This window comes from Carassius gibelio, chromosome B2 (assembly GCF_023724105.1).
Source record: "Carassius gibelio isolate Cgi1373 ecotype wild population from Czech Republic chromosome B2, carGib1.2-hapl.c, whole genome shotgun sequence".
NCBI lineage: Eukaryota > Metazoa > Chordata > Actinopteri > Cypriniformes > Cyprinidae > Carassius > Carassius gibelio.
In genome coordinates this window covers 18,622,422-18,645,977 of record NC_068397.1, presented here as the reverse complement: position 1 = coordinate 18,645,977, position 23,556 = coordinate 18,622,422, and the positions used below count along the sequence as shown (strand labels likewise).

General features: G+C 35.8%; 2 protein-coding genes across 8 annotated transcripts in view; one reads left to right on the top strand and one right to left on the bottom strand.

Moving 5' to 3' along the window:
* The window catches only part of rbm33b (RNA binding motif protein 33b), a 42,746-nt gene extending 32,587 nt beyond the window's left edge, over window positions 1-10,159 (bottom strand). For 4 of the 6 annotated variants that reach the window (XM_052547996.1, XM_052547990.1, XM_052547992.1 and 1 more), the window contains exons 1-5: window positions 9,137-9,262; window positions 8,461-8,531; window positions 8,045-8,093; window positions 7,095-7,168; window positions 6,549-6,726 (exon numbers count right to left, since the gene is read on the bottom strand). In XM_052547996.1, coding sequence (XP_052403956.1) covers window positions 6,549-6,726; window positions 7,095-7,168; window positions 8,045-8,093; window positions 8,461-8,531; window positions 9,137-9,259 — 495 coding nt within the window. In that variant the 5' untranslated portion in view covers window positions 9,260-9,262. Of the gene's footprint in view, window positions 1-6,548; window positions 6,727-7,094; window positions 7,169-8,044; window positions 8,094-8,460; window positions 8,532-8,796; window positions 8,850-9,136; window positions 9,263-10,104 lie in introns of those variants that run through there. The other 2 variants (XM_052547994.1, XM_052547995.1) reach the window with 2 other exon arrangements.
* A 99-nt stretch (window positions 10,160-10,258) lies between these two features.
* LOC127950767 (protein canopy-1) lies at window positions 10,259-19,094 on the top strand. Of its 2 annotated transcripts, none has more exons than XM_052548025.1 (6): window positions 10,259-10,493; window positions 11,594-11,718; window positions 13,936-14,051; window positions 16,937-17,146; window positions 17,797-17,893; window positions 18,685-19,094. In XM_052548025.1, exons 2-6 carry the CDS (start codon window positions 11,619-11,621, stop codon window positions 18,723-18,725), a joined length of 564 nt encoding a protein of 187 aa, XP_052403985.1. In that variant the 5' UTR covers window positions 10,259-10,493; window positions 11,594-11,618; the 3' UTR covers window positions 18,726-19,094. The 2 variants fall into 2 exon arrangements, with proteins under 2 accessions (XP_052403985.1, XP_052403986.1); XM_052548026.1 differs by lacking the exon at window positions 10,259-10,493 and adding an exon at window positions 10,620-10,695.
* The last annotated feature ends 4,462 nt before the right edge of the window (window positions 19,095-23,556 follow it).

Genomic DNA, 23,556 nt, shown 5'->3' with positions numbered 1-23,556 from the left:
CACACACACACAGACACACACACACATCACAGATGGGTCCCTGCATGTACGATTAGTGTGTGATTGTATGATAATGGTATGATAATCGTGATTAATCAGATGCCCACTGGCAAATGGAAGTTTCCGGGGGGCATTTTGTCACCTGCATTCTAAACGGCATCATACCAAGCCTTGGCTCGACGACACTGCTGACTGGCTTAGGCTGAGCTGCTCTCTGAAATGCTGCACTCGGTTGAGATTCACATTTGAGAGCAGAGAAAAACACATCACATCATGGACATCCAGAGCACATGATCATAACCGGCTCGGGAAACATTTCCTGAAGAACAGAGATGTGTACTTTGTCAAACGGCCAGACCTTGCAGCAAGAAACCGACAATTTTCTCCTTCTTTTATCCATGATCTGCCCGTGTAATAATGTCAAATGTGCACATACAGATTTACGAAGGCACTTTAAAGGAGGCAACAACCAATTTTTGTGGAAAGTAAATAGCTGATTGATTTCTACAAAAAAGGTTGAACTTCACAAACGCCATCAGGTTAAATGATAAATACTCATTTCTAGACCTCTTATGTGTAACGCCGAACTAATTTAAAGTAAAGATATTTAGGAATGATATTTTGATGTGTAATAATGAAAATGACTTCAATTGAATAGATGTTGATGTTGGGGCATATGTACCGAGCCCGTGACCCTCACATCCTATTGAGCATTAAATCCCCCTCCTCCCTTCAAATGAAATAAACATGTGCCTAAAGCCCATATCAAACCTTTCCAGTTGCACAAGGACTACTATCTATGTTTACAGATTCAACTCAAACAGTGTTTAGCCAGGGCACTCATGATTAATAGCAGAAGAAAACATATACACATAGCCGCGTCTGTGAGCATGCACACACACACACACACACACACACACACACACCTACACACACACTGAGCGAGCAGCTGCTACTCCCTTGGATGCTCAAGGGATCCACAGCAGGCCAGGCCTGGCTTTGTGTAGACATCAAGGGCACTGCAATAGAAAAGGATAACACCTATTTGACACTTAATTCTGTACCGACACATTAACTTCCTCAAAAGACAGGAAATTGAACTATCCCAATAAAAATAAATAATTTAAATAATAAATAATTTAATTAATTTCTTATGCATTTTGTATTTTTGAAATTATATTACTATTATTATTATAACAACAATAAAAAAATAATGATTCTATGTAAAATAATCGTAATTTAAAATAATAGTAATAAAGCAACTTACTAATTTAAATTATTTACTTATAAATTATTATAGTTTTATTATACATTATTATTAATCTTATTATATTAATAAAATACCAGCATTCATTGCATTTTATTACTATTATTATTATTAATAATAAATAATATTAATGTATACAGTATTCTGAAAATTGTATAATTAAAAACTATAATAATGTTAATTCTCAAACATTATGAATGTTATTATTACTATAGTTATTTGAATATTTGGAAGGATGTATCTGGAAATGAATCATTATAAACAAATTATTAGTAGTAGTGTTATCGATAACAATAAAAATACATGAATGGTTGAATGAATTAATTAATTAATAAAAATTCTAAATAAATGTGAAAAATTCTATAAATGTTCAAATGAAACATCTAAACAAAAATCTAAACCCACAGCAATATTTATCAACTCATTATTCCATTCACAGCAATAACAGCTTGATGAAATGAAAGTTAATTTGCGAAGCCCTCAGGCAGAAAGGTCTGCAGGCCTGAGCCTGACCTTGCCGAGGGAGGGCTCCTCTGGTTCTGGGAAGGTGCCGATTGGCTCGAAGTGTTGTGGGGGCTCAGAAGCAGAGAGAACTAAGGTGCGACTCATGACTCTGGAGGGTTTGGTCTGTGGGTGGATAGTACTTGCCTGAGGGGTGCGACAAGACCGAAAAGGCCAAGTTTGATCACATCCTCTAAAAGCAACATTTTATGATACTGTATACCTGTAATAACAGGGTCAGAACTATATGAAGTTCTACGTTGAGAGATGACTTTATCAAATGTGATATAATTTGAATAAACCCGGGCAATTCGGCACTTTACTCCAACGACGCCAGCAGACAATGGGGCTGCCACTCGAGCTGCAGAGGGAGGAAGGAGGGGCTGTGATACCTCTCCTCCGCCTGTCTGTGTCTATTAATGCCATGATCACAGATTAGCGTGACTTCAGGATAGAAAGAGACAGGGGCTGAGGGGAACATGGGAAGAGAGACAGAGAGGTGAAGAAAGGGATAGACAAAGAGAGGGCACGAACACTTAAAACTGAACAATTTCCTCCAGTGTGAGTATCCACTTGACTCACTTTTATGGTCAAATACAAATGTTTCAGAGGAGAACTGTTCAAACAGCAAAAGCCAATAAAATAAACAGATAGTAGATGTATCTAATATTATTTTTTTCATTTATTATATGTTACACTCCATAACATTCCATTACTTAACATTTTATACATTTATTTAGAATACATTTTACATGAGGGAATTTTAGAGATAAACATTTACCTGTCCGTTTAACATGCTTGGTGTTAATACAGCAATATTCATAAGGCAGTCTCAAAAGGCAACCTTGTAAGATGCTATAACATCAAGACACTACAGAGGATGAAGACATACACAACTCCAGTCAGCTTCTTGCAGATGACACAATGCTAATGCGAAGCTATGCATAATTTACACTCACTCTACTCACTCTCCACATGTTAAATGAGCAGTTTCAGCCAATCCTACACCAGCAAAGCTTCATTCATCATTCGTCATGGAGTCAAGAAGAAGAGGGAGAGGTTTCTCTTCATCACCAATTAAACAATCAGAGGGACGTGTTCACAAGAATAGCGCAGCACTATCGGGATGTACAACCACTGTCTTTTGCATTAATTAAATATGGTTTTGGGCTTTACAGTAATCGCCCAATGCAAAAGATGGTTTACCACAAGAGAGATGCTAAATCCAAAGCAAAACACAAAGCTAATTTCGCATGATTGACTCAAAGTGGAAAACTGCCAAGATATCTTGCATAATCCAAATATCAACACCAGTAGGAGGAGCGAAAACCCTTGATAATTGAAATCATTTCATAAAGCAAACTCGCAGATCTCACATACTCGCACGACAAAAGGACAAAAATCTTCCTCAAATCTATACTGCTCATACAGACACACATTCATGCAGTTACTCATAAAAATCCACAATTACATGTAGATAGTAAAGTTAAAACATGCTAATAGTTGGCAAGATAAATTCCCACAGAGTGCTGGTCTGCTGGGGGTGTGTTGATTATGTTAGTTTAGCGTGTCTATCAATCCCCCACACTCTTGTCTGTCAATTAACTGCAAGGTCTTTCATTCAAAAGCAGAAGATCCCTGTTCACCAAAGCAGCCCTGCTTCAATCTTCTTTGGTTTCTTCAATGCACTATTCTCAAACAACCACAAAATACAAAGTGGAAATTATATTATATACCCTGAAGTGACCTCAGCAGATCAGCTTGTTACTAACTATTGTAAAATAAACGGTGACAAAACTGCACAAGAACTGAAGAAGACCAGCGCTAAAAACTTGGGTCAGTGTCGCACTAATGGTCAGTGATGGCTGTTGTGAAATCTATACATCAAGCATCATATCGAATCCTCCATTTTAACCTGTCTACCTCTCAACAGGCTATGAATCAGCAATTATTTCCTTCACACTATGTGTCAGAATCAATTTCACTGCTCTGCGTAACAGAATGGTTTCGGGTGACATCTCCAATCAGTAGGTAGGGAGCACATCCTTTCAATGGAAATAGGGTGCTGCACAGGGTCATAACTTCTGACAAAATGCAAATTACATTTGTAACATAAACTGAAATGTCAATTGAGCTTTGCTAGGGCTGCTCCTTAGAGTCGAATGGTGTGAGCAAAATTGCAGTTTCGGAGCCGTTTCGTTTTCCGTTTCCTACACTTGAAAGCAGTCAAGGCTATTTTTTTTTTTTTATCACTTCTCAAATGAAAACACCGTGGATTTTGTACAGTTTTGGCCAACAAAGCGCTTTAACAAAAAATAAATAAAAAATACTATTTAAGTCTTGAACATTTATATGTATGTACAGTACACATCATCAGTAAACATGATGTTCTTATGGATTAGCTTCCTCTGTAACGCCACAGCAGCACATAACCAACCAGTAAAAAAAAAAAAAGAAAAATGCTGAATAGGCTCCAGAGCTGGATGCCTTCTTGCATATCAAAACTGAGAAGTGACCAGAGTGCCAATGGGATTACTAGCCCCCACAAACACCACCCCTTCTAGAACTAAAAAAGAAAACAGGAAAAAGCCTTCTGTCCCTCATATGTCTCTACTCCTGACACAAACAATGCGTCTCAGTGCCACAAACAGAGGCTAATACTCTAAACTTAAGTTGTATGGTTGTATAAGTTGTATTAAGTTGCAGATGTATGATTGTGTTTATAGTCTAGACTAACAGACTCTTGCCATTAAATAGAGAGGTAGGTCGAAGGTGACAGGAAGATCCAATTGACTGAAGTTAAAGTTATCAGTATCTATTAAAATTGAATTGTTAGGCTGGCAGATAAGAACCTGGATACCAAGTTCCAGTTCTCAATATGAATTCATATCTCAAATGTTGTGTTCAGAAAATTAATATTATTTGAATATATTGTTTTCTATCATAATATATTTTAGTAAGTAATTTTTTCCTTCATGCAAAGCTGAATTTTCAGCAGCCATTACCAGTCTTTAGTGTCACATAATCCTCAGATATCTTTCATATGCTGATTTTAAAGAAACATTTATTATTATCAATATTAACATTTTTCAGGATTCTCTGATGAATAGAAAGGTTTAAAAGCACAGAGTTTATTTTAAACTCTTTTGTAACAATGTAAAAGTCTTTACTTTCACTTTTGATCAACAAATCCTTCCTTACTACGATTCTCAAACTATTAGCTCGAAGCAGTTAAAAGATTCAGTCTCTCTAAACCCCTCCTTTTCATGAGCCTGCTCTTCTCTGATTGGTCAGAGCCGTAGTCCGTTGTGATTGGTCCACAGCGTACAGCGTGTGTCAGAAATGATACGCCTATTTCAATGGTTCTGTTTTTTGAATGCTCTATAGAAAATATAAACATCTATGATTTATCATGCTTACAGGTTGTAATTCAGTGGAGCAGCAGGTCCAAATAAACAGGATAGACGTCAGCAGAATGACGTGCTTATGGGCGGGGTCAAGTTGTTTGCAGCCAGCCAAAGTAGAACTTTGGCGCACATTATGTACATATGTACATATATTATTACACTATGATGTGTAGCCGTCATGGAATTGCGATTCGAATTACTAACGACTTGTTTAGGCTGTACAGAGTCAATTCTTTATTTTGGGCGACTATAGCTTTATTTACCGTGCACTTTCAGCTTTACAACTTTGCAGATCGTTTACATTCACATACAGCTACATTACACACGGCAGGAAAGTTGGTATTGGAAATGGCATAATAGGGGCAGCTAGCTAAATAAAAGCATAAACCTCTTTAAAAATCATTTTAAAAACCTTACTAGCCCCAAATTTTGCAACAGTAGTGTATACAGTGCATACAGACAACATAATACCTCTCTTGACTCGTGCATGAATAAACTGAAAACCACTTTAATAAAATCCTTAACATCCATCTTTATGTCAGCCTGCTGATTGTCACTGTAGTCAGAAATCTCCTGCTAAATACACATTGCAGCATTTCATAACAGGCTTTATTGATCCATCATCTAAACATCTAATCAGCTGACATTTGGATAAAGCTGTCCCTTTATCTGATTAACATATTCAATAGCATTGAGTATTGAATTATTCAGTCTGGCTTATCCAGTGACAGCTTATTTGACCCCAGTTTGTATTGCTCTCAATCACTTATGAAAAGGCTGTGTCTCTATCTAACAACGAAAGACCAGCCTTTATTCAGCAATGTCTTAGATGTCCTTGAAATAATGATACATTGACTTCCCAACACATATCACACCATTATTAGGGGTAATCTCTTTCTCAGTGGACAGGAAAACAAGAGAGGAGCATCAGTTATGTCCTCCATATTTAAGTCACACAGATATCTTTTAAAGGGTCAATAATCTTTTCACCTACACAGGCGTTATCAGATTTGGTTTACGCTTTGATAGAAGCCTATGCATTATCTGAGGCTGATAATTGGCGGGGAGTCTCTCCTACAACACAAAGAGTTCTTTTCCGCAGGGATGCGGGCCTCAAGGTCAGAGCTCAATTCTGCCATGGAGACAACAGGGGGGCATTACCTTCCACCAAACAAGCTGTCAGCACTAACTTTGTCAGGGCACAGACAAATAAACTGCTAGAGAGTGATAATAGATCTAATTTCACCTCCCTGTCACTCCCTCCCTCAAGGGAGCCAATTCCAAAGCACTGAAAGCTTAAAGAGCGAAGAAAGGGGAAAAAAAAATCAAACGACAAAACCAATGCTATCTAAAGAGATAAAGGGGTAACTCACTTGAAATTCATCTCCAGAAGGAGCATTGATTTCTATGTCTAAAACTTCACCGGGGTCCACCTCCACCTCTTCTTTAGGACATGTAGCTTGGACTTCAGCAAGGTGTGGAGTTTCGCAAACAAGGTGAGGTTTTGCAATCACCTGCAGTTTTGGTTTAGGAATGCTTTCATCGTGACATCTGAAAAGAAACACAACCTGTCAAAAGCAAATATAATTGTGTTCAAATGCCAATATAATTGGGCTCAAAACAGCCACAATTGGTTTCTAACCATTTAAAGTAATATAAAGACTATTAGCCACGTCAGATCATCAGTATTCTCCAAGTAGAGCTATGTAATTCTTGTTTGGAAATTTGCCAGACAGAAAAAGAGCAAGATAAGGGCATTTTGAAACAACAGTCCCATTATGTGCAATGTGCTTCGGCGATGTTTGCTCTAAGCAGAGCTTACTTGAAACAAAGGCTCTGGGGTGCATCAAAAATCAACCTTTATCTTACAGTTCACCTATAGACCAGGCTGCTACAGAAAGAGGAAAAGTTCACCCTACCTCATAGTTTCGTTCTCATCATCGCTACGCAAAAGGTCATCGTTCAGCTCTTCATCTGATGTGTCCAATAGATCCTGAGAAATACACCCTCAATTTAGGCTCTTTTCAACCAACACTTTAACGAGTCATTCATTGGACAATTGATCTTTGCTGATATAGTCAATTCAACACAGATTCATATAAACGAGAACCAATCCACCTTCCATACTAATGTTTATTTCATTATATTGGTTTTCCAGTCAATTTTGTGGTAATATTTTACATCTATAAATATGAACAATAATAAGACTTTTTTTGTCAGACTGCAGTTGTCTGATTCAAATAACCTGAGATGAATGCTTATTTGGTATTTTTTAAATACATCAATCATGGATTTGTTGAATAGTATGCTCAGCTCTTAAATAATCGAAAGGATATTTCAAAAGAAAAGCAAAAATATTAAGGGATTTGGCTCCCAAAAAGTACAGTATGAATATTGATGCACTGGTAAATCTTCTGCATTCAAAGTTTGAGCTAGAGCTAGGACAATTTAGCTAGTAAAGCATTAAAGACTTTATAGTTCCCTCATGTAAAATCTGGTCAATCCTCAAGAGACCTAAACCTGCCACAGTTAAAGCTATTTCTAGTAGTAAGGTCCTTTTATCTGCAGAACACCTTGCATTTGTGCCGTAGGACACATTTAGCAGATAATATACCATTAACTGCAAAAAAAAATAGGACAGCTGTCCCTGTGAAGAAACCACCTGTCACAATCCTGAGGCAGAACGTGACACCATCACCTGAGACCTGGCACCTCAACAGATATTTACTGCTGTTTATCAGCACATCATACTGTGCACTGAGAATGCAATCACTTCACATGATCTTCAAGACAAGATTCAGAGATCTAGGTGCAAGACAGCAGACGAAAATCTATTCAAATACATATGCAGTGTTCTGGATATACTCACTTGTTTAGATGTCAGCCAGTCATCCACCAGAACGCTTTCCTCTGAATCTCTTTATAAAGGAAAAAAACATAAAGCATTGCATGCCCAAGACCACCTGGTTATTTAGAAACATACTGATTTTCATATTCACAGAAAGAAATAAACTTTACTTAAAAAGCCCAATTAAACAATGTGAAAGTTATACACTGATCAAATCTGCGCATGCTTAACCAAAATCACATTATTTATTATTTAAGGCCATATACCTAGTACTTGTGTACCTCATAATTATGTCTATATGGCAAATACAGTTAATAGATGGAAATATAGTATTATTATTTATTTCTGGATCGTTATTACATTATTTTACACCTTAAATAACATAAATCTATTAGGGAAGACCCATTTAACCCAGAATAAGTTCAGAGCAGCATTACCTTATCATATCTTGACCTTGAAACTTTGAAAAACCTCTCTTTGCTAGGCTTGTCATAAACCTCATTGTTCTCTGTGAAGAGAATAAAACACGTTTTGTTTGTGTATGAATTATACTGTGTGGTAAAATTAAAGTGTTTGCAGCATTTAGTGCACACCAAGAGTTGCTGTAATTATTATTAGTTCATTAATTTAAATGTAGGCCTACCAGAGCAAGTGCAGTGCCGCTATACTAATAATGACTTTCTACACAAATTATGTCCATTTCACAAAGAAATAAGCCATAATTGCTTAAGAAACATGCAATATTTTTGGCACTAATAAAACGCTAATGTTACCTGCGTCACACGATTCACAACAGATTATTCGCTGCGCATGCGCAGTACACTATTAAAATTACTTGGGGTTTGACGTACAGCTTTCTTATGCAAATACCGTTATCATTCCAGTTAATGTTGTGACTTTTACACTTTATATTATATTAGTGCCTATAGGGTCAAGTGCAGCCAAGCATGGAGAAATCCAGGTTTTAGGCGTATCTTAGATATAGGAATGGTGTCTCCAAACTGTTCGGGTTTTCACATAGTAAGTGTGCAATGTGCTGAATAACGGATAAACAAACAAATAATGCAGAAAACATTCAATTAACTTCAAGGAAGTGCAACGTTCAGCACTCACGTGACTTAGGAAAAACGTGAAACGTGGTCCATCTGCTGACGTACTGCTATCGATATACGCCAAAACCTTACACGGTAATATAATGTAGTGCAGAACAGTTTGCCCTCCTTTAATATTTTCCATTATAGATCAAACACGATACACAGCCTAACCTGGTGTACACTAACGTTTCAAACGTGAAAAATTATGAAAAAGTTAATATGCAAGGGATTCTGGGCAATAAAAAAAATAAACCCAAACAACTTTTGAAAATACATTTGCATATATTTGAGATTCTTTTTCACGATTCCTTAACACGCTCGAAAATCTTTAATTTTAAATACAAATATAATATATAAATGTTTACATTTTAAAAAGTTTAATATATATATATATATATATATATATATATATATATATATATATATATATATATATATATATAGACACACACACACACACACACACACACACACATTTGTTGGTTGCATTGCCGTTTTCATAACACAAAATAATAGGTATAAAGGTTTAAAAATAGATATATTTATTCTACAAACGATTCATTGAAGTCAAGGCTCAAAATGAATATATATATATTTTTTAAAAAAACATTTGTTTTGTCATAAAGTTAAGCACTGTTTTCAGTGCTTAATGTTCAATGTTTATCGATGTTTATTTATTAGACTGCATTGCTGCTGCCACCCTGTTTGTTTGTGGCGTCTATACAAAGAACACTGCCAATAGTGTTCAGATTTGATTTCGTTTATAAAAATACCAAATCTGGGGATCAGTTTACGACTTCCACATGTTCAAATACAGCTAAACCATGAACCATGAAATTTTAGTTTATCCTGACAGTAGTTATGTTATAGTTTGCAGAAAACAAATATGAAGGATGTTTTACTAATTAATTGAAATTATCTGATTGGAATTTTTTCTTTAATGGAATTATTATTCGTATTAATTTGGGTACAACATATGATTCCTACCAATGCTTGATTGTCACATGGCTGGAATGTTTCCCTTTATCTGGTCGAGTTGTGTCTGGGAACTTTCTAATCCGGGTATTTAATGTCTAGTCATTCTTTGCGCTCATTGGATAAGAGTCAGAATTCTGTGATTTCATTGGATGTCGCGTCTGTCAGTTCTCAGAGCGGCCAGCAAGGTTGCTGGTCGTGGCAGCACTACAGACCGGCACGTATGTTGTCGTTGCTTTATGTAAAGGAAACGCATTTGTAATTCATTTTTCAGACGGATTGTTGGGAGTTTTGTGTAAGCTATCTTTTACCCTCTTACGCATTAGTAATTTTTTTGTAGCAAAACTTTTAACGTTACCCGTGCCTCACTCACCTCTTGTTGTTCACACGTAGCGTCTCAGGTAAGACATTAAACACTTCGACTGTTCTTAATGTTTTAGTTTAATAAACTTAAAACTACAGGTTGACCACTATACCCAAATATATAACTTTTTTTTTCTTTTTTTTCTTTTTTTTTAGTTGCTCATTTACCTGAACAAATGAAACAGGTGGAGCAGGTGCACTAAGTTCCTGAAGAGTGACTTATTCAGGGCGCACTATTAGGTGACGCTTTCTTGTATAGGCTGCATCTATTTAGACGAGTAATTAGTTTAAAATGCATCCTTTCCTTATTTAAGTAACAGATGCATATATTGCGATCAGTCAGTTTTTTGTTATCAGAACATTAGTGTTTAAAGGAAATTTCAAATTACACAGTAGATGGACAATAAGAGTGGTGTTGGTCAATTGGGGGCGCTAGTTCATTCAGAACTTGGTCCCTAAAGTTTTAAAAAAGTTTAACTGAAAGAAGAGCAGCAAAACGTATTATGTATAAAATACACCTGATAAGTACTCAAAATCTTTTGAAGACTTTAAAAGGCTCCCTCTGAGGTGTTTTATAATTTGGTCACTATTCCAACTGGACTTGTGTATTTTTTAAATCTCACTTAAGGAAGATGCAGCATACTTTATTCTCTTTACACACTACACACTATTACACACTATTCTGTTGTTATTTATAAGATTTTAAACATGTTGATGCACCCCTAATTGTGTCAATGAAGATTCTTGTTTGCATAAAAAGTTATGCCAACTGAATACTTGTGGCATTTCAGATTTGTCATTCTTAAGACACCATCGGTGTATTATGGTACCATATATTCGTTATTCATTTATCCTATATTTTTGTCCATACATGGCTGTGTGAACGTCGGACACTGTTTTTAATATATGCAGAGCCAATACACTCAAACAGTTGACTAACTTGTGGGTGCCAATTTGGATACATTTGTATGATAGCTAAGCGTTTGCTTAGATAAGATCTTTTAGACAATTTTACAGTTTGTTCACTCAGACTTGGCTTTCTTGTGTTGGTTACCATTAGCTTTTCGTGATGAATATTCAGCATAGTTGTTCTGTGAGTGTATATAATGGAATAATGCAATTTCAATTACCTTTACAGCATTTTCCTCATTCAGGAGATCAGCATGTCACCGTGGATTAAACAGGTTTGCCTTGTTCTTGCGGCAGTGTTCATGTTGTCCAGTACAACAGAGTCAAAGAAGGATGAAGCATTGTACTGTTCAGGTAACTGGATGTTACATGGAGTTAAATAAATGAATAAGTAATACTCACACAAACACACACAACTGACTTTTCATGTTATAGTAAGTAATGATTGAGCTGGTAATTAAATCAACTGTTTCTAACTGTTCAATTTATTTACTAGAAGTGTAATTTTTATCTCTTAATTTTCACTTTCTTTTAAACTGCCACGGCATGATTTTTAAACATTTTGTAACATCAGTGCAGTTAAAAAGGAGCATGCAAATGAATTAAATGGAAATTTATTCAGAATAATGTAGAAGTTTGATCAAGTGTTTATATGGCTGATATTTTCTACATTAAGTGGCTGGTTAAACAAAGATATTCAAGGACATAATTCGAAATTAAGAATTATTAAGATGTATGTAACGGACACTTTTGATGAATTACTGTTATGACCAACACTTCATGATTATAACTGAGCAGTTTTTCACTTAATTTATCCAGTCATTGTTTGACCTTACTAATTGGATGAGATTTGTTTTTTATTAAATTTATTTCTTCTAGTGCAATGAGTCGTTTCATTCAGGTTAAAAATTTTACCCTGACTAAAATGCCCTGTAAACAATGCAAATCCTTCCCTTTGTTTTAGATTTTTTTAATGACATTTTAAATGATATTTTAAAGGTGTTTCTGAGGCAAACAACTGCATTCAGTGGTAACTAATTGTACTTTAAAAAGTATTGTATCATATATATATATATATATATATATATAAACATAATATGAGATTAACTTTAGTTGAGCCTGCTGAGTTAAGAACTCCAAAAAACATTTTAAAATGAAAGCACTACTGATTTTCTTTATTTCTTAATATCATCATGGAAATATTTGTTTTAAAAATGTTTTTTTTTTTTTTTTTTTTTTTTTTTAAGCGGTGTCAGCTTCAGTTTGATATAAAGTACTTGAAGTGAGCGCTAAATAATTGAATGTTTTCATGTTGCTTTAAATTAGATTGGTCATTTGGAATAGTACATGGTCTTTTCTATAATGTTTAAATAAACTTTTTAGAGTTTTATATACATCAACCTTGCAGTATTATTTATTCTGTATTTCAGGTTACTTACAGTTCTTCAAAACAATAAAACTTTACATAAGCATAATTATATTTAAGTGCTATATTGCACTGATAAAGTTTGTGCAAGTTTCACTCATTTTTTCCAAGCATATTTAGATCTTAGTAAAATCTAAGAACTTTTTTTTTTCTAACTGTCATGTCCATGTCTGGACGTATTAGGATATTACACCTTTTTTTTTCTTTTTCTTTTTTTTCTAAACTAAATTTCTTTTTTTATCGTAAATTAAGTTATTCTGAACTAAGAGAAACAAACATGTTTTGTAGGTTATTAATTTTACAGACTAGTTATTTTTATATGAATCATCGCTATAAAAGGCCAACATTAAACCAACATTGAAACTATTTCTACTATCTTGTATGTGAATAGATTTCATTTCTTACTTTCAGAGGATTCCGAAGTTAATTTGAATGGTAAATGTACAATTTAAATGTGTATTCCATTCTGGTCACTTTGACGGACTAAGATTAGTTAGTTTCTATTATGGAATTATATTGCTAGTTTTACAAAATAATAAAACTTGGTGAAACTAATGCTAGGATCAAGCATTTTTGGAGAGTCAAAGGGTGCAAAGCTTGGTTCACATAAATCCCACTTTAAGCTCCACCCAGTTTTGGCAGTTGCCATGGTAATATAGCAAGCATGACTAAGCACCAGTGGACTCAAGATTTTACCAGAAGCATAGCTAGTGCATTTTTTGCCATTGCCATTTTTCAATTAGAAAGTACATGCAGCAATGCAGGTGAAAAAGTTGATACTAATTAGATTTTAGTTCACATGATATATGCACAAGACATGATTACAAATCTAGGCCTGATCAGTAATTGCGCAAGTAGGTATATAACATTATCTTACGGGAAATGTATATTTAGCCATATTTATTGCAGTACAATGATAGACCACTGCAAGGTTATTTATATATATAATACACGTTTGCTTCTATTTCCTGCTGGTAATGTTCTGATTTGTATTTTGTCAATGTGTGTTCATCAAAATAATTTAGAATCTTTTTTTCCCTTTTTTTGTTTAATTACCTTTTTCAACAATCGCTACATTCAATATTTATTTTTTAAAATGATTATATCGATTGTAACTACTTTATTTTTTCTCCTTTCTTTTCTAGCCTGCATTGCTATTGCAGAGGAGATGAACTATTCAGTCAGTCAAACTGATCCAAAAAAGACGATTCATGTTGGTGGATTCAGACTTAAACCTGATGGAAGTCTTGTGGACAAAAAGGTATGATTCACCGTTACGTGCTCCAGAATCAATTTATAGCATTTATCCTTATCAGTGCATTCACGGTGTCCACTAAAGTAATTTCCTCTTCATCCAGGATGAGTCTGACAGGCAATTTTGGGTTTGTCTCAAGAGCACAACCTTGATGGTGATAAGTTGTGAAAAGTTCATCTGTAGTGAAGCTTTGTTACATTATTAACACAGACTGAAAATATTCTACAGTATACTGATAAGAGCTGAATTCTAAGTTTCAAATTTAAATGGATTTTTATTAAGATGTAATTGAGGATTTCATTTTTCTTGAGATCTGTGTATTTATGTAGAGATTAGGCTAGTTGCATTACATAGCGCTTGAATTTTCCCCTGGTGTTTATAAGCTTGTTCTGTTTACTTGAGTAAAGGGAGCCATTTTTACTGTTTCCTTCTCAGCAGTGGTGTCAATGTGTAAAGGTCAGACCCAATGAACTCTAAGCCCTGACCCCTGGTATCCAGGGACTGTCATTAGGTGCCCGACTCCACTATTGATTAGGGGTTAATCCCCTTTTGATTGTAACTGCTGCCTAATAACAAGTGTTTGTTCAGTTCTGACTCTTCCCCTCCCCTATTAGGTCGTTTAAATTGTGGGTAAAATGTTTGTCATCCTGCAATGCAACAAGAGTAATGCTCTGCCCTTATTGAAAAGAAAAAGAAAAAGCACAAACCTTACAGGTATTGTTAGGGATTGAGAAAGAAACCTGTTAAATCTGTTATGTCTTGCTTCATTGCAGATGAAACAGTTGATTAATGAAGTACTTAATTTTTTGTTTCATGCATCTGTCTTTTTTCTTAATTTGTCATTTATCAGCTCATTGAGGTGAAGTCAGGATTTGGGGTTTTAATTGCATATTATGCTTTAAATTGCGGCTCAGGGAGCTGTAACCAGATTTTGGTCAATATCTAGTTTTTATTTTTCATTGCAGATTGAAAAAAAATGCTATGAATGCAATAGTTTTTCAAGACTGTGTAGCTTGTAACAAGTATAAAAAAAAGCCACGTCTCTCAAATGCTACTGTGAAGAGCCAAACCGTTTTGTGCTGCACTGAATTCTGTTTCGAATATTTACTTATCGCTCAGCATAACAGTGGTGCCGGGAAATGAAGGCCGATCCATGTGGTTCCTGAGTATCCCATTTCTCTTCAGTAATAAGGAAGCAATGCAGGAGCAGTGTAGCAGAACTCGCTCACTCTTCCCTGAGAGTGACTTCACTTAAAAATAAATGCTAATTAAAGCTCGCCAAATCCCTCCCTGTTTCTCTTTTCATACTTGGCTTGGTTCACTTGCCCAGAAGCTGTAGGTGAACCCCTGCGTCGCGCCCCATGTTTTTAGCAGATTCACCAAAGATAACCTTCAACAGCTTTGCCGAAAGGTCAGATTGTGTATAAATAATCACTCAACAACTCTCATTTAGATCCAATATCTTATCTGTTTTTTGTGTGTGTGGGTGCACATTTAGACTTTTTAGCCATTTTTTAGGGAATTAAGGCAGCAAAATGAAATGCCCTGTGTCCCAACACTACAATGATGCCTGGCTTTCCAATGGGAATTCAGTGAAGGATGGCATCCCTGAGAAGCCTTTTCTCTGCCTGGGCCGCCTTGCGCCCCCCCCCCCTTTATTCCTACAGAAATTCTTTATTGACAGCTTCTATTCAAACCCTTCAGACTGTTACGAGGAGGAATTTAATTCCCCACCATTTTCAGGATTGCATGATAAGTGATCTGCAGAGGATGCGGCACACAAGCCATCCTCCATTAGATCCAAAGACGAGATTTTTATTGCTTTTGGACTTTTTTTTTTTGCACGGCAGAATCTCTTATTGTTTTCCGGTGGTTAGCACAAAGTCTGCTAAAGTTTTGAAATGAGTTCGGAGTGTAATTGGCGAAGATCTCAAATATGATAATTCAATTCTAATGCAGAGGATGTCATTATACCCACACTGTTTGATATTGATAGGGTTTAAACGTCCTGCTCCGATCGCCACCTTCGTTCACTGATTTTCTGGCTCGTAGTTATTCGTATATTGTCTTATCTTGCGGTCCATCGAACCGCATTCAGCTTTTTAATTAAAAGGATGGGGGATGTGTGGATAGGTTGCTGTCCTTCCATGGGACCTTTTATCTTATTTGTGACCAGATGGCAGTGAGCCACGGAAGCCTCTTTATGTCACCGAGCCTCACAAGAGTGGAGGGGGTAGAGACGCCCTCATAATGTAATCAGTAAGACCGGAAGGGTCCATACTGTGTCTGAAAGGGGACAATGGGGTCAGGGATATATCTACATCGCAAGAAAATCCAGCTCATCTGCAACCTGTCCTCTTTCCAATAACCCCCTTGCCCCCAACCCCGCCACCCTTTGACTGGCCTGACAAGGAAGACTTCCTGCTTTGATCACTGGAGGATGGAAGAGATGAGCTGCCCAAGAGAACCAAAGGATGGGACTCCACTGTTTACCCTGCACTTGGCTGCTGTTGACAACTCCCCTCCCCACTGCTTACCCCCCGCTCTCCAGCCTTTTCACTCTCTCCGCCCCCCGTCACCCTTTCCCCTTTCTCCTTCCGGGGGAGGCCAAAGGGGTGGGAGCAGGGTGCACCTTGACCTGTCTAGACACCACAGTGTGTTTTTGTTCTGTTGCCAAGGCAAGGGGATCTACTTTTGCAACTTTGGAGATGCAGGTTAAAAGTCAGCGTCATGGCACAGGGGATGTGTTTAGATGGGAACGGAAGGAAAGGTCATCTAAGTGACCTCAGTGCCCTTCTCCTTTTTTTATTTTTTAAGAAAGGGAGATTCGGTTTTGGTAACTTAGTCAACTAATTTTTCTGTAATTTTATTCTGAATTCTCTTTCTGATAGGTTCCTCTGGCTAGGTCCGAGACTTACTTAAATGAACTTCTGGAAGAAGTTTGCAATAGCATGAGCGATTATGCCCTCTATGAGGACCCGGACACCAAAGAAAAGAGCTACAAGAGATTTGCACCAAGAGGAAATGATGGCGTGAATTTTCCCGATTTCAAAAATTTTAAGTTTGATGGACCAGAGAGTTCCAGTGCCTTGAAGTTTGCTGTGAGTATAAATTTGGATATTTGTCATGGTGTACATTAGTCTTTTTGACAGGCCTGTATACACCTTAAAAAGTGAGTTTGTTTTTTAGAAGCTTTTTTTTTATTTCCACATGATTTTTATGTAGTTTTTTAATCTATGACAGTTGTGTAACTACAAGTTGTCGAACTACAAATCATTAGTTTAATTTTTTATTTATTTGTTATTATTAGTTTTATTTCTGAAGGCCTTTGAAACATTTACATTAACTGAGATATTTAATGAATTATCAAAACTGACAAAACTTCCTAAACAAAGTGACATGTTCCTATGGTAATTTTAGATTTAGATGTATTTTTGTTATTATAATTTTATTTGTTATATGATTGCTGTTCATTTTTCTGTTAAATACAAAGCATGTACTGTAAGCTTTTATATTCGTGTTCGAGTGTTTTGTATGTTTTCTGTACAAGATGGCTTTATTTTTAGACCACAGTAAAATAACTAAATGCCATTTGCCTGTAAGTTGCCTCGTGAACCATTCAAGATGGCAGACTTGCCAATGGTATAGTGCTAAAGATGGCTGCCCGTTACTGTATTTTCACTGATGTGATTGGCCGCTGCTTCTTTCTTATTTACTGTTCATAGAATGCTTTTTAAAATGTCTTTTGCAGTGTGAAAGCATCGTGGAAGAGTTGGAAGATGATATCATCTCCCTCTTCTCCAGTGAGGCAGACCATGTGGCTAAGACGCTGTGCAGTGAAGTATCAGGTATATACATATGAGTGTTAAACCTGTTTACACTCAAAACCTGAACCAAAGTGTTTTCTTGATTTGCTTTGTGCATAAAGTGTTAGTTTTTCATGCATTTCTTTAGTGCTTTTCTGCATACAAATATTAATGCAGCTTTTAAATTATTGTTTTTTTTTTTTTTACATTATTATTTTAAACCGTCTACAATGGGTTTTTCTGTTTTTATTTTCTACTTTCTGCTTTTTAAAATCAAACTAGCTTTTTCTTTTCGCATTATGCCTCAGACAGTGCAGTGCAGTTTTTACAGGTTACATTTTATGAAATTAAATTCTGCAAACACTGGGAGACTTTAAGCAGAATAGTGTTAATTTTGCTGGAATTCTAGTAAATTTTGACATTGATTACAATATGTAAGTATGTGAAATATTGCTAGCCAAAGAATGTGAAAGTGTACGGAGTATGTGTATAAATTTCAGTTTAATGAACATTAAATACATATGCTGTTAAAGATATATATATTTTTTAATCTTGTGCTTGACATGTTTAAATCTTAAAGAGACTTGTTTATGCAAGTAGTTGTCTGTAGTAGTAAGTCTAACTAACAAGTGTCTATGATAACAAAATTATAAAGCAAAACAGTCAATGTCAATTTTATTTTCTAAAGTTTTGTGTGTGTGGCAGAAAATAATATTGTACGTTCAGGAATGTAGCAAGAACCCCAGTTAAAAGCTTAGCCTTCTTTTGCATTCAATTTTTTTGTATCAAATGCTTTTGTAATTCTATGCCTTATTGTTTCTTCACATATCCAGGTCATTGTAAGAGCTCCGTTTTCCAGCACACTGAACTTTAGTTCCAGATTAGCGTCTGCAGAAGAACACTCAAATACCCGGACCAAAAATGAAGACATTAAATATTTTCCTAAAGTATGTTATTGTTTAGAATTTTTTCAAAATGTGATGATACACTTTATGAACGTCAAATCATTTTTATTACAACTGCTTCCACTGTTGATTAGTGGGCACACTCTTCTTGTATTACCTTAATACATATATATATAATAAACTTGATTTTATTCCGATGACTTGTAATTTAATTTACATGTTTAATTCTTTAGTTCATTTTTACATCAATTTAGTTTCATGGCATTAACTATGGTATTACCAATGTTATTTATGGAACGTTTGACCGTGATAAAAGAAAATAAAATATTTCAAATATAGTGGTTAAATGAGTCATTTGTTTTCATACTTGCCACTTTTTCCCTGTTCAGAATAATATGTGTGCGGATATGTTAAGAGGAATGTAAGATGCAATGGCAAAAATACAGACTTTATTGTCCCAAATCGTTTCACAGCACAGCCTGCTTGTTTCGTTCTGATGTCCCATATCTGTCCAAGTCGGGCTTTTGAACATGGCCGCTGGGTAAGCATGATGGCATGCCTTTCGCACCCTTCCCTCACAGCTCCCTCCATGCAGAACTACGCATGCGCTGCAGTGGCGGCAGCACAGGGGCAGGTCCTGTTTTGGGAGAGTAAAGGAGCAGAGACGCCATGATTGCTTAGCTCTGTGACTTGGTCTGGATATGGGTGTCAGCCAAATCACTGAGGGGGAAAATGACAATACTCACCGCTTTCTCTGATATTGTTGCATTGTTTAACAAGTCCGCTCTCTGTGCGCAGTGGGAAAAATTTTGCATATCACAAGGATATATTCAGGAATCTACATGATGCCGGTTTCTTTTGGGACATGTAATGCCTGGGTGTTTCAGATGATCAGTTGATGTAAATGAGTAAAGGAATAATCACTTCTCTGCTATTTTGAAGTAATTTGGTTTGTGTTTTGCCTAAGTTTAATGCATAATCCAAAGAAAAGTTGTTTGAAAAGTTTAATTATAGAATGCAATATTATTTATTGAACAAACATCTAACATTCCTTATTTGTGTGTGTATATATATATATATATACACACACAAATAAGGAATATATAATAATAATATATATATTATTATTATTATTATTATTTTATTTATTTTTTCATGTAGACTAGTAACCTTAGTATTAAATGTCTGCCTTTGCAAGGTTTCTGGTCCCAAAAGTGCTATATCTACCTGAAGAATACTATCATAAGTTCATAGTTATGTAATTGTTGAACTATGCTGTTCTTGTGAGATTTTCAGTTCTCAGGTCACCTTTTTTCATACTAAAGAGAAGTTTGCTGTGCATGTAACCATCCCTTCTCACAAAACCGATTGCTGTTTAGAAAGTTGGTTGTGACTTTACAAAGTATCTTATTTCTATTGTGTTTACCCAGCTTTGTGTTTGTGCTTTGAGCTTAAGTATGACAGATCAAGGGTTCCCAAGGTGCAGTGGGCTGTGACTCAAAACAAAGGGAACTGGACAGCTAAACATCAATTTCCCATTTTATGCTAGCTAGAGCTACTTGTATGCCCTAGAGTGGAGACATCTTCAATGAACGCAATGCTTTTTTTTCCTTGATCATGTCAGCTGGATGATTAACCGTTTGGTACAATTACCTAAGTCACTCAGAAAGGACCTGAAGTTATACACGTTGAAAAAATGTAAGTGAAATTTGATCTCACCCTTAAATTCGCTATAAAGTTCAACCGCTGAGCTGTGGCGTTAACTTGTATTCTAACAAGATTAAAATATATTTGTCCTGGAGATTAGCATACTTAAATCCTTTTTTGCTTTTTCTGAACTGGCAGTGTGCTTTGATCTGTGTTGCGTGGCAAGAGCCTGGCTTTGGCTTGGCCATCCGAGTGCCAAGTGTGAAATTGGTCTGATGTCATCCCCATTCTTCACCCTCTACATCTTTCACTGCCTTAATTATATTTCCGCCACAAAGCCCCAGCTCTTCATTGCATATTCAAGTTTGACTAGGAAGCATTCAAAAACTATAGATAAATGACTCCGCTGGAAAGGAGACAAGATAGGCCTTTCTCTGATACCCAGACGAGGCAGATCAACACCGTTCTGATATGTATTTTCTTTTCTAGAGCGACTGGCCTCGGGAACCCCAGCCATTCAGACTTTGGAAAGAACTGTTTAGGGAGAGGAAAGTATCAGTGAGTGTTATCAGTTCATCAATGGTTAAAAAATGGAAGAATCCAGAAGCTCTGAGGTAACCTAGTGTGAGTTACTGGGATGGACATCAAACTTTTTAAGCTAGGCTTTTAGAGCTTCATAGTTTGTCTGTCCAGCAACCAGCCAGAAGTTGGCAGTATGACTTCTTGAACAAAATAGTTGAAGCAAGACAGAGAGTTCTTGGGAATCTCTTAGGAATCTCCTCCTACCATTTGAGCTCAACTTCGATTGCAGAAATGTTCTGTTAGTGTATGAAGTGAAACCAATTAATGAGATGCCTTTAAGAACCGTGCTGAATTCCGAGGTGATGAAATGTGGGCGAAGTGAAACGAGCCACCTGCAGCTGTGACAGGAGGCTTTGACCTTCAACGGGGTCTCCCGGCCACAGACTTCATTCAGGAGCCTCGCTGCGCGTCTGAGCGGCAACTGCCTTTTTCTTCCCAGTGAAGCTCGTCAAGTCAGTGACCGTTGGGCGTTACTTCCACATACAAGCCTGGCCAGAATAGAAATGCAGATGAGATTCTCTGGCATTGAGGAACAGGTCAATGCTGGGAATGGTTCTCAGAGATAGCTCGCCTTTTGTGTTGGACCTTTTCAGTTATACGACTTTTCTAGAAATGTTTTCATGGCGTCAGGTAACATTGAAGTAGCCTGTGTGTAAAGTTTCTGCTAAGAGTTACGATTGCAACAATGCAAGCTAAACATATTTTCAAAGTTTAGCTCAATATCGGTAGTATCTCGTTTTTTTATTTAAGAGTTAGCCTATTTGCGTAAAATTATGCCTATTTTTACTTTTTAGGCGGATTATGTAAATGTAACTTTTAAGAGGTGATAAGTCGTATTTCTGGTTATTGGGCTACTTGTAAATTAGACGTAGCCTATAGCCTAGTTGAAACAAATGTAACTTTTTTTTTTTATGCTCGGAATTTTACATCTATGCTATTAGCAGCATTTGGACTCCCCCAAGTGTTGACAGTTGGACTAAATTTAGCTTTGCAGGTTTTTTTTAGGCCTATTCTTTTTTTCTTTTTCTTTTTGTTGTTGCAACCAAGTCACGTTCGACTCCACATAAACCTTCGGACGAAACCAGATGTGTAGCATGGCCCATAATAAAAGAAAGAATACTTTTGATAGGCTATACATTGAGTTTTACAAAATACACCAGTTTTGTAAACTGGTTGTTGCTGCAGCCCATTCAGGAGTAGGCTATCTGTAAATGTTGTCCTGTTTTTATGTATTCAAACTTTGCAAATACGATTTTTTTCATTTTATATTTGGCTGTACAATATTTGGTGAATTTTTTTTTTATTTTTTTGCGAAAACGTTTATTTTTTCCTCAAATGTTGCACCATGTGTACAGTAAGGTTGTGGCAAAGTTAATTTTATTTGTTCTTTCCAGTTAAATGTGAAACATTTTGACTGCGTAATCACCACTGCATCTCGTTAATTTTAGATAAAGAACCTCGTGCTCTTTGTGACCCGCCTACTTTTAGAAGATGAATTTGATTAAAAAAAAGGACAGTTCACCAAATTAAAGTTATTTTGCCTTTTGTTAATTAATGCCATGTGCTACTTGCCATTGCCTCTCTTTCAAGAAATTTCAGATTATTTGAAAACATTATTCATTAGCTCTGCAAAGTGGTACAATAAATCTGATTGTGTTCCAGTTCTCTTTTGAAACTGTTACACAAATAAACGCTATATACAAACTATCATCTTTTTAACGTTACACTAAATCCTATTGATATATTTTAAACAGAGACTGGGGTAATGATTTAGAGAAAAGTTATAAGACCTGCCCACATGTTTTATCATAAATTAAATTAATAAAATTGTCTGTTTACATTGTACGCCTGTAGTGTCGATTATTTATCTTTCAATTGATTTCAGTTCTTTACTTTTCGTCTTTCTACTTAACTTATAACTTTTTTTCTAAATCAATTATATTCATTATTTTTTTAGAATTATTATGAATATATATATATGTATATGTACAATGTTTTGGAGGCAGTGGTGGTGATGCTCTTTTCACAAGATGTATTTTTTTAAGGGGAGAATGCACGACAACTGCAGACTTTATTAAATCATCATTTAAAAAACTAATCTCTTAAATGAAGAGAGTTGCTTTTTTCAGCTGAATTACAATTGTAATTTCATACTGAAGTTTAAAAAAACGTGAGAAAACGAAAATGCATTCAGTAAAATAAATTTAAACCAGATATCCATTTGGAAAAAGAAGATGAGAGAACTTTTATTGTACATTCCCAGCTAAATTCAACAGACAACAACTTAAGTCAAGTATGCATTAGAAGTGTAGTTTTGAGGTTTACTGACTCGTATGCATTCAGATGTCTGATCTGTTTCCTGAAAATGTGAGGATATTGGATGTGTAGCATCCTTGCGGATAGTGTTTTAGACCATAGATATTTTAAATACAATATACTGAATTATTGTAAGCATGATATGATATGTAATGTTGTCTTTTTTAAATACCATGTCTCTCTAACACAACTCCAGGCAATAAAGTAAAACATTCATCCAGTAATAAAATTATGCATGAAAACGAGCAAACATCT

What these genes read in the sequence shown, in the direction of transcription:
- LOC127950767 (XM_052548025.1), top strand. Translation starts at nt 11,619, where the DNA reads ATGTCACCGTGGATTAAACAGGTTTGCCTTGTTCTTGCGGCAGTGTTC. An exon ending in TGAAGCATTGTACTGTTCAG is followed by an intron (nt 11,719 to 13,935) that starts GTAACTGGATGT and finishes TTTCTTTTCTAG; the next exon opens with CCTGCATTGCTATTGCAGAG. An exon ending in GCTGTGCAGTGAAGTATCAG is followed by an intron (nt 17,894 to 18,684) that starts GTATATACATAT and finishes TCACATATCCAG; the next exon opens with GTCATTGTAAGAGCTCCGTT.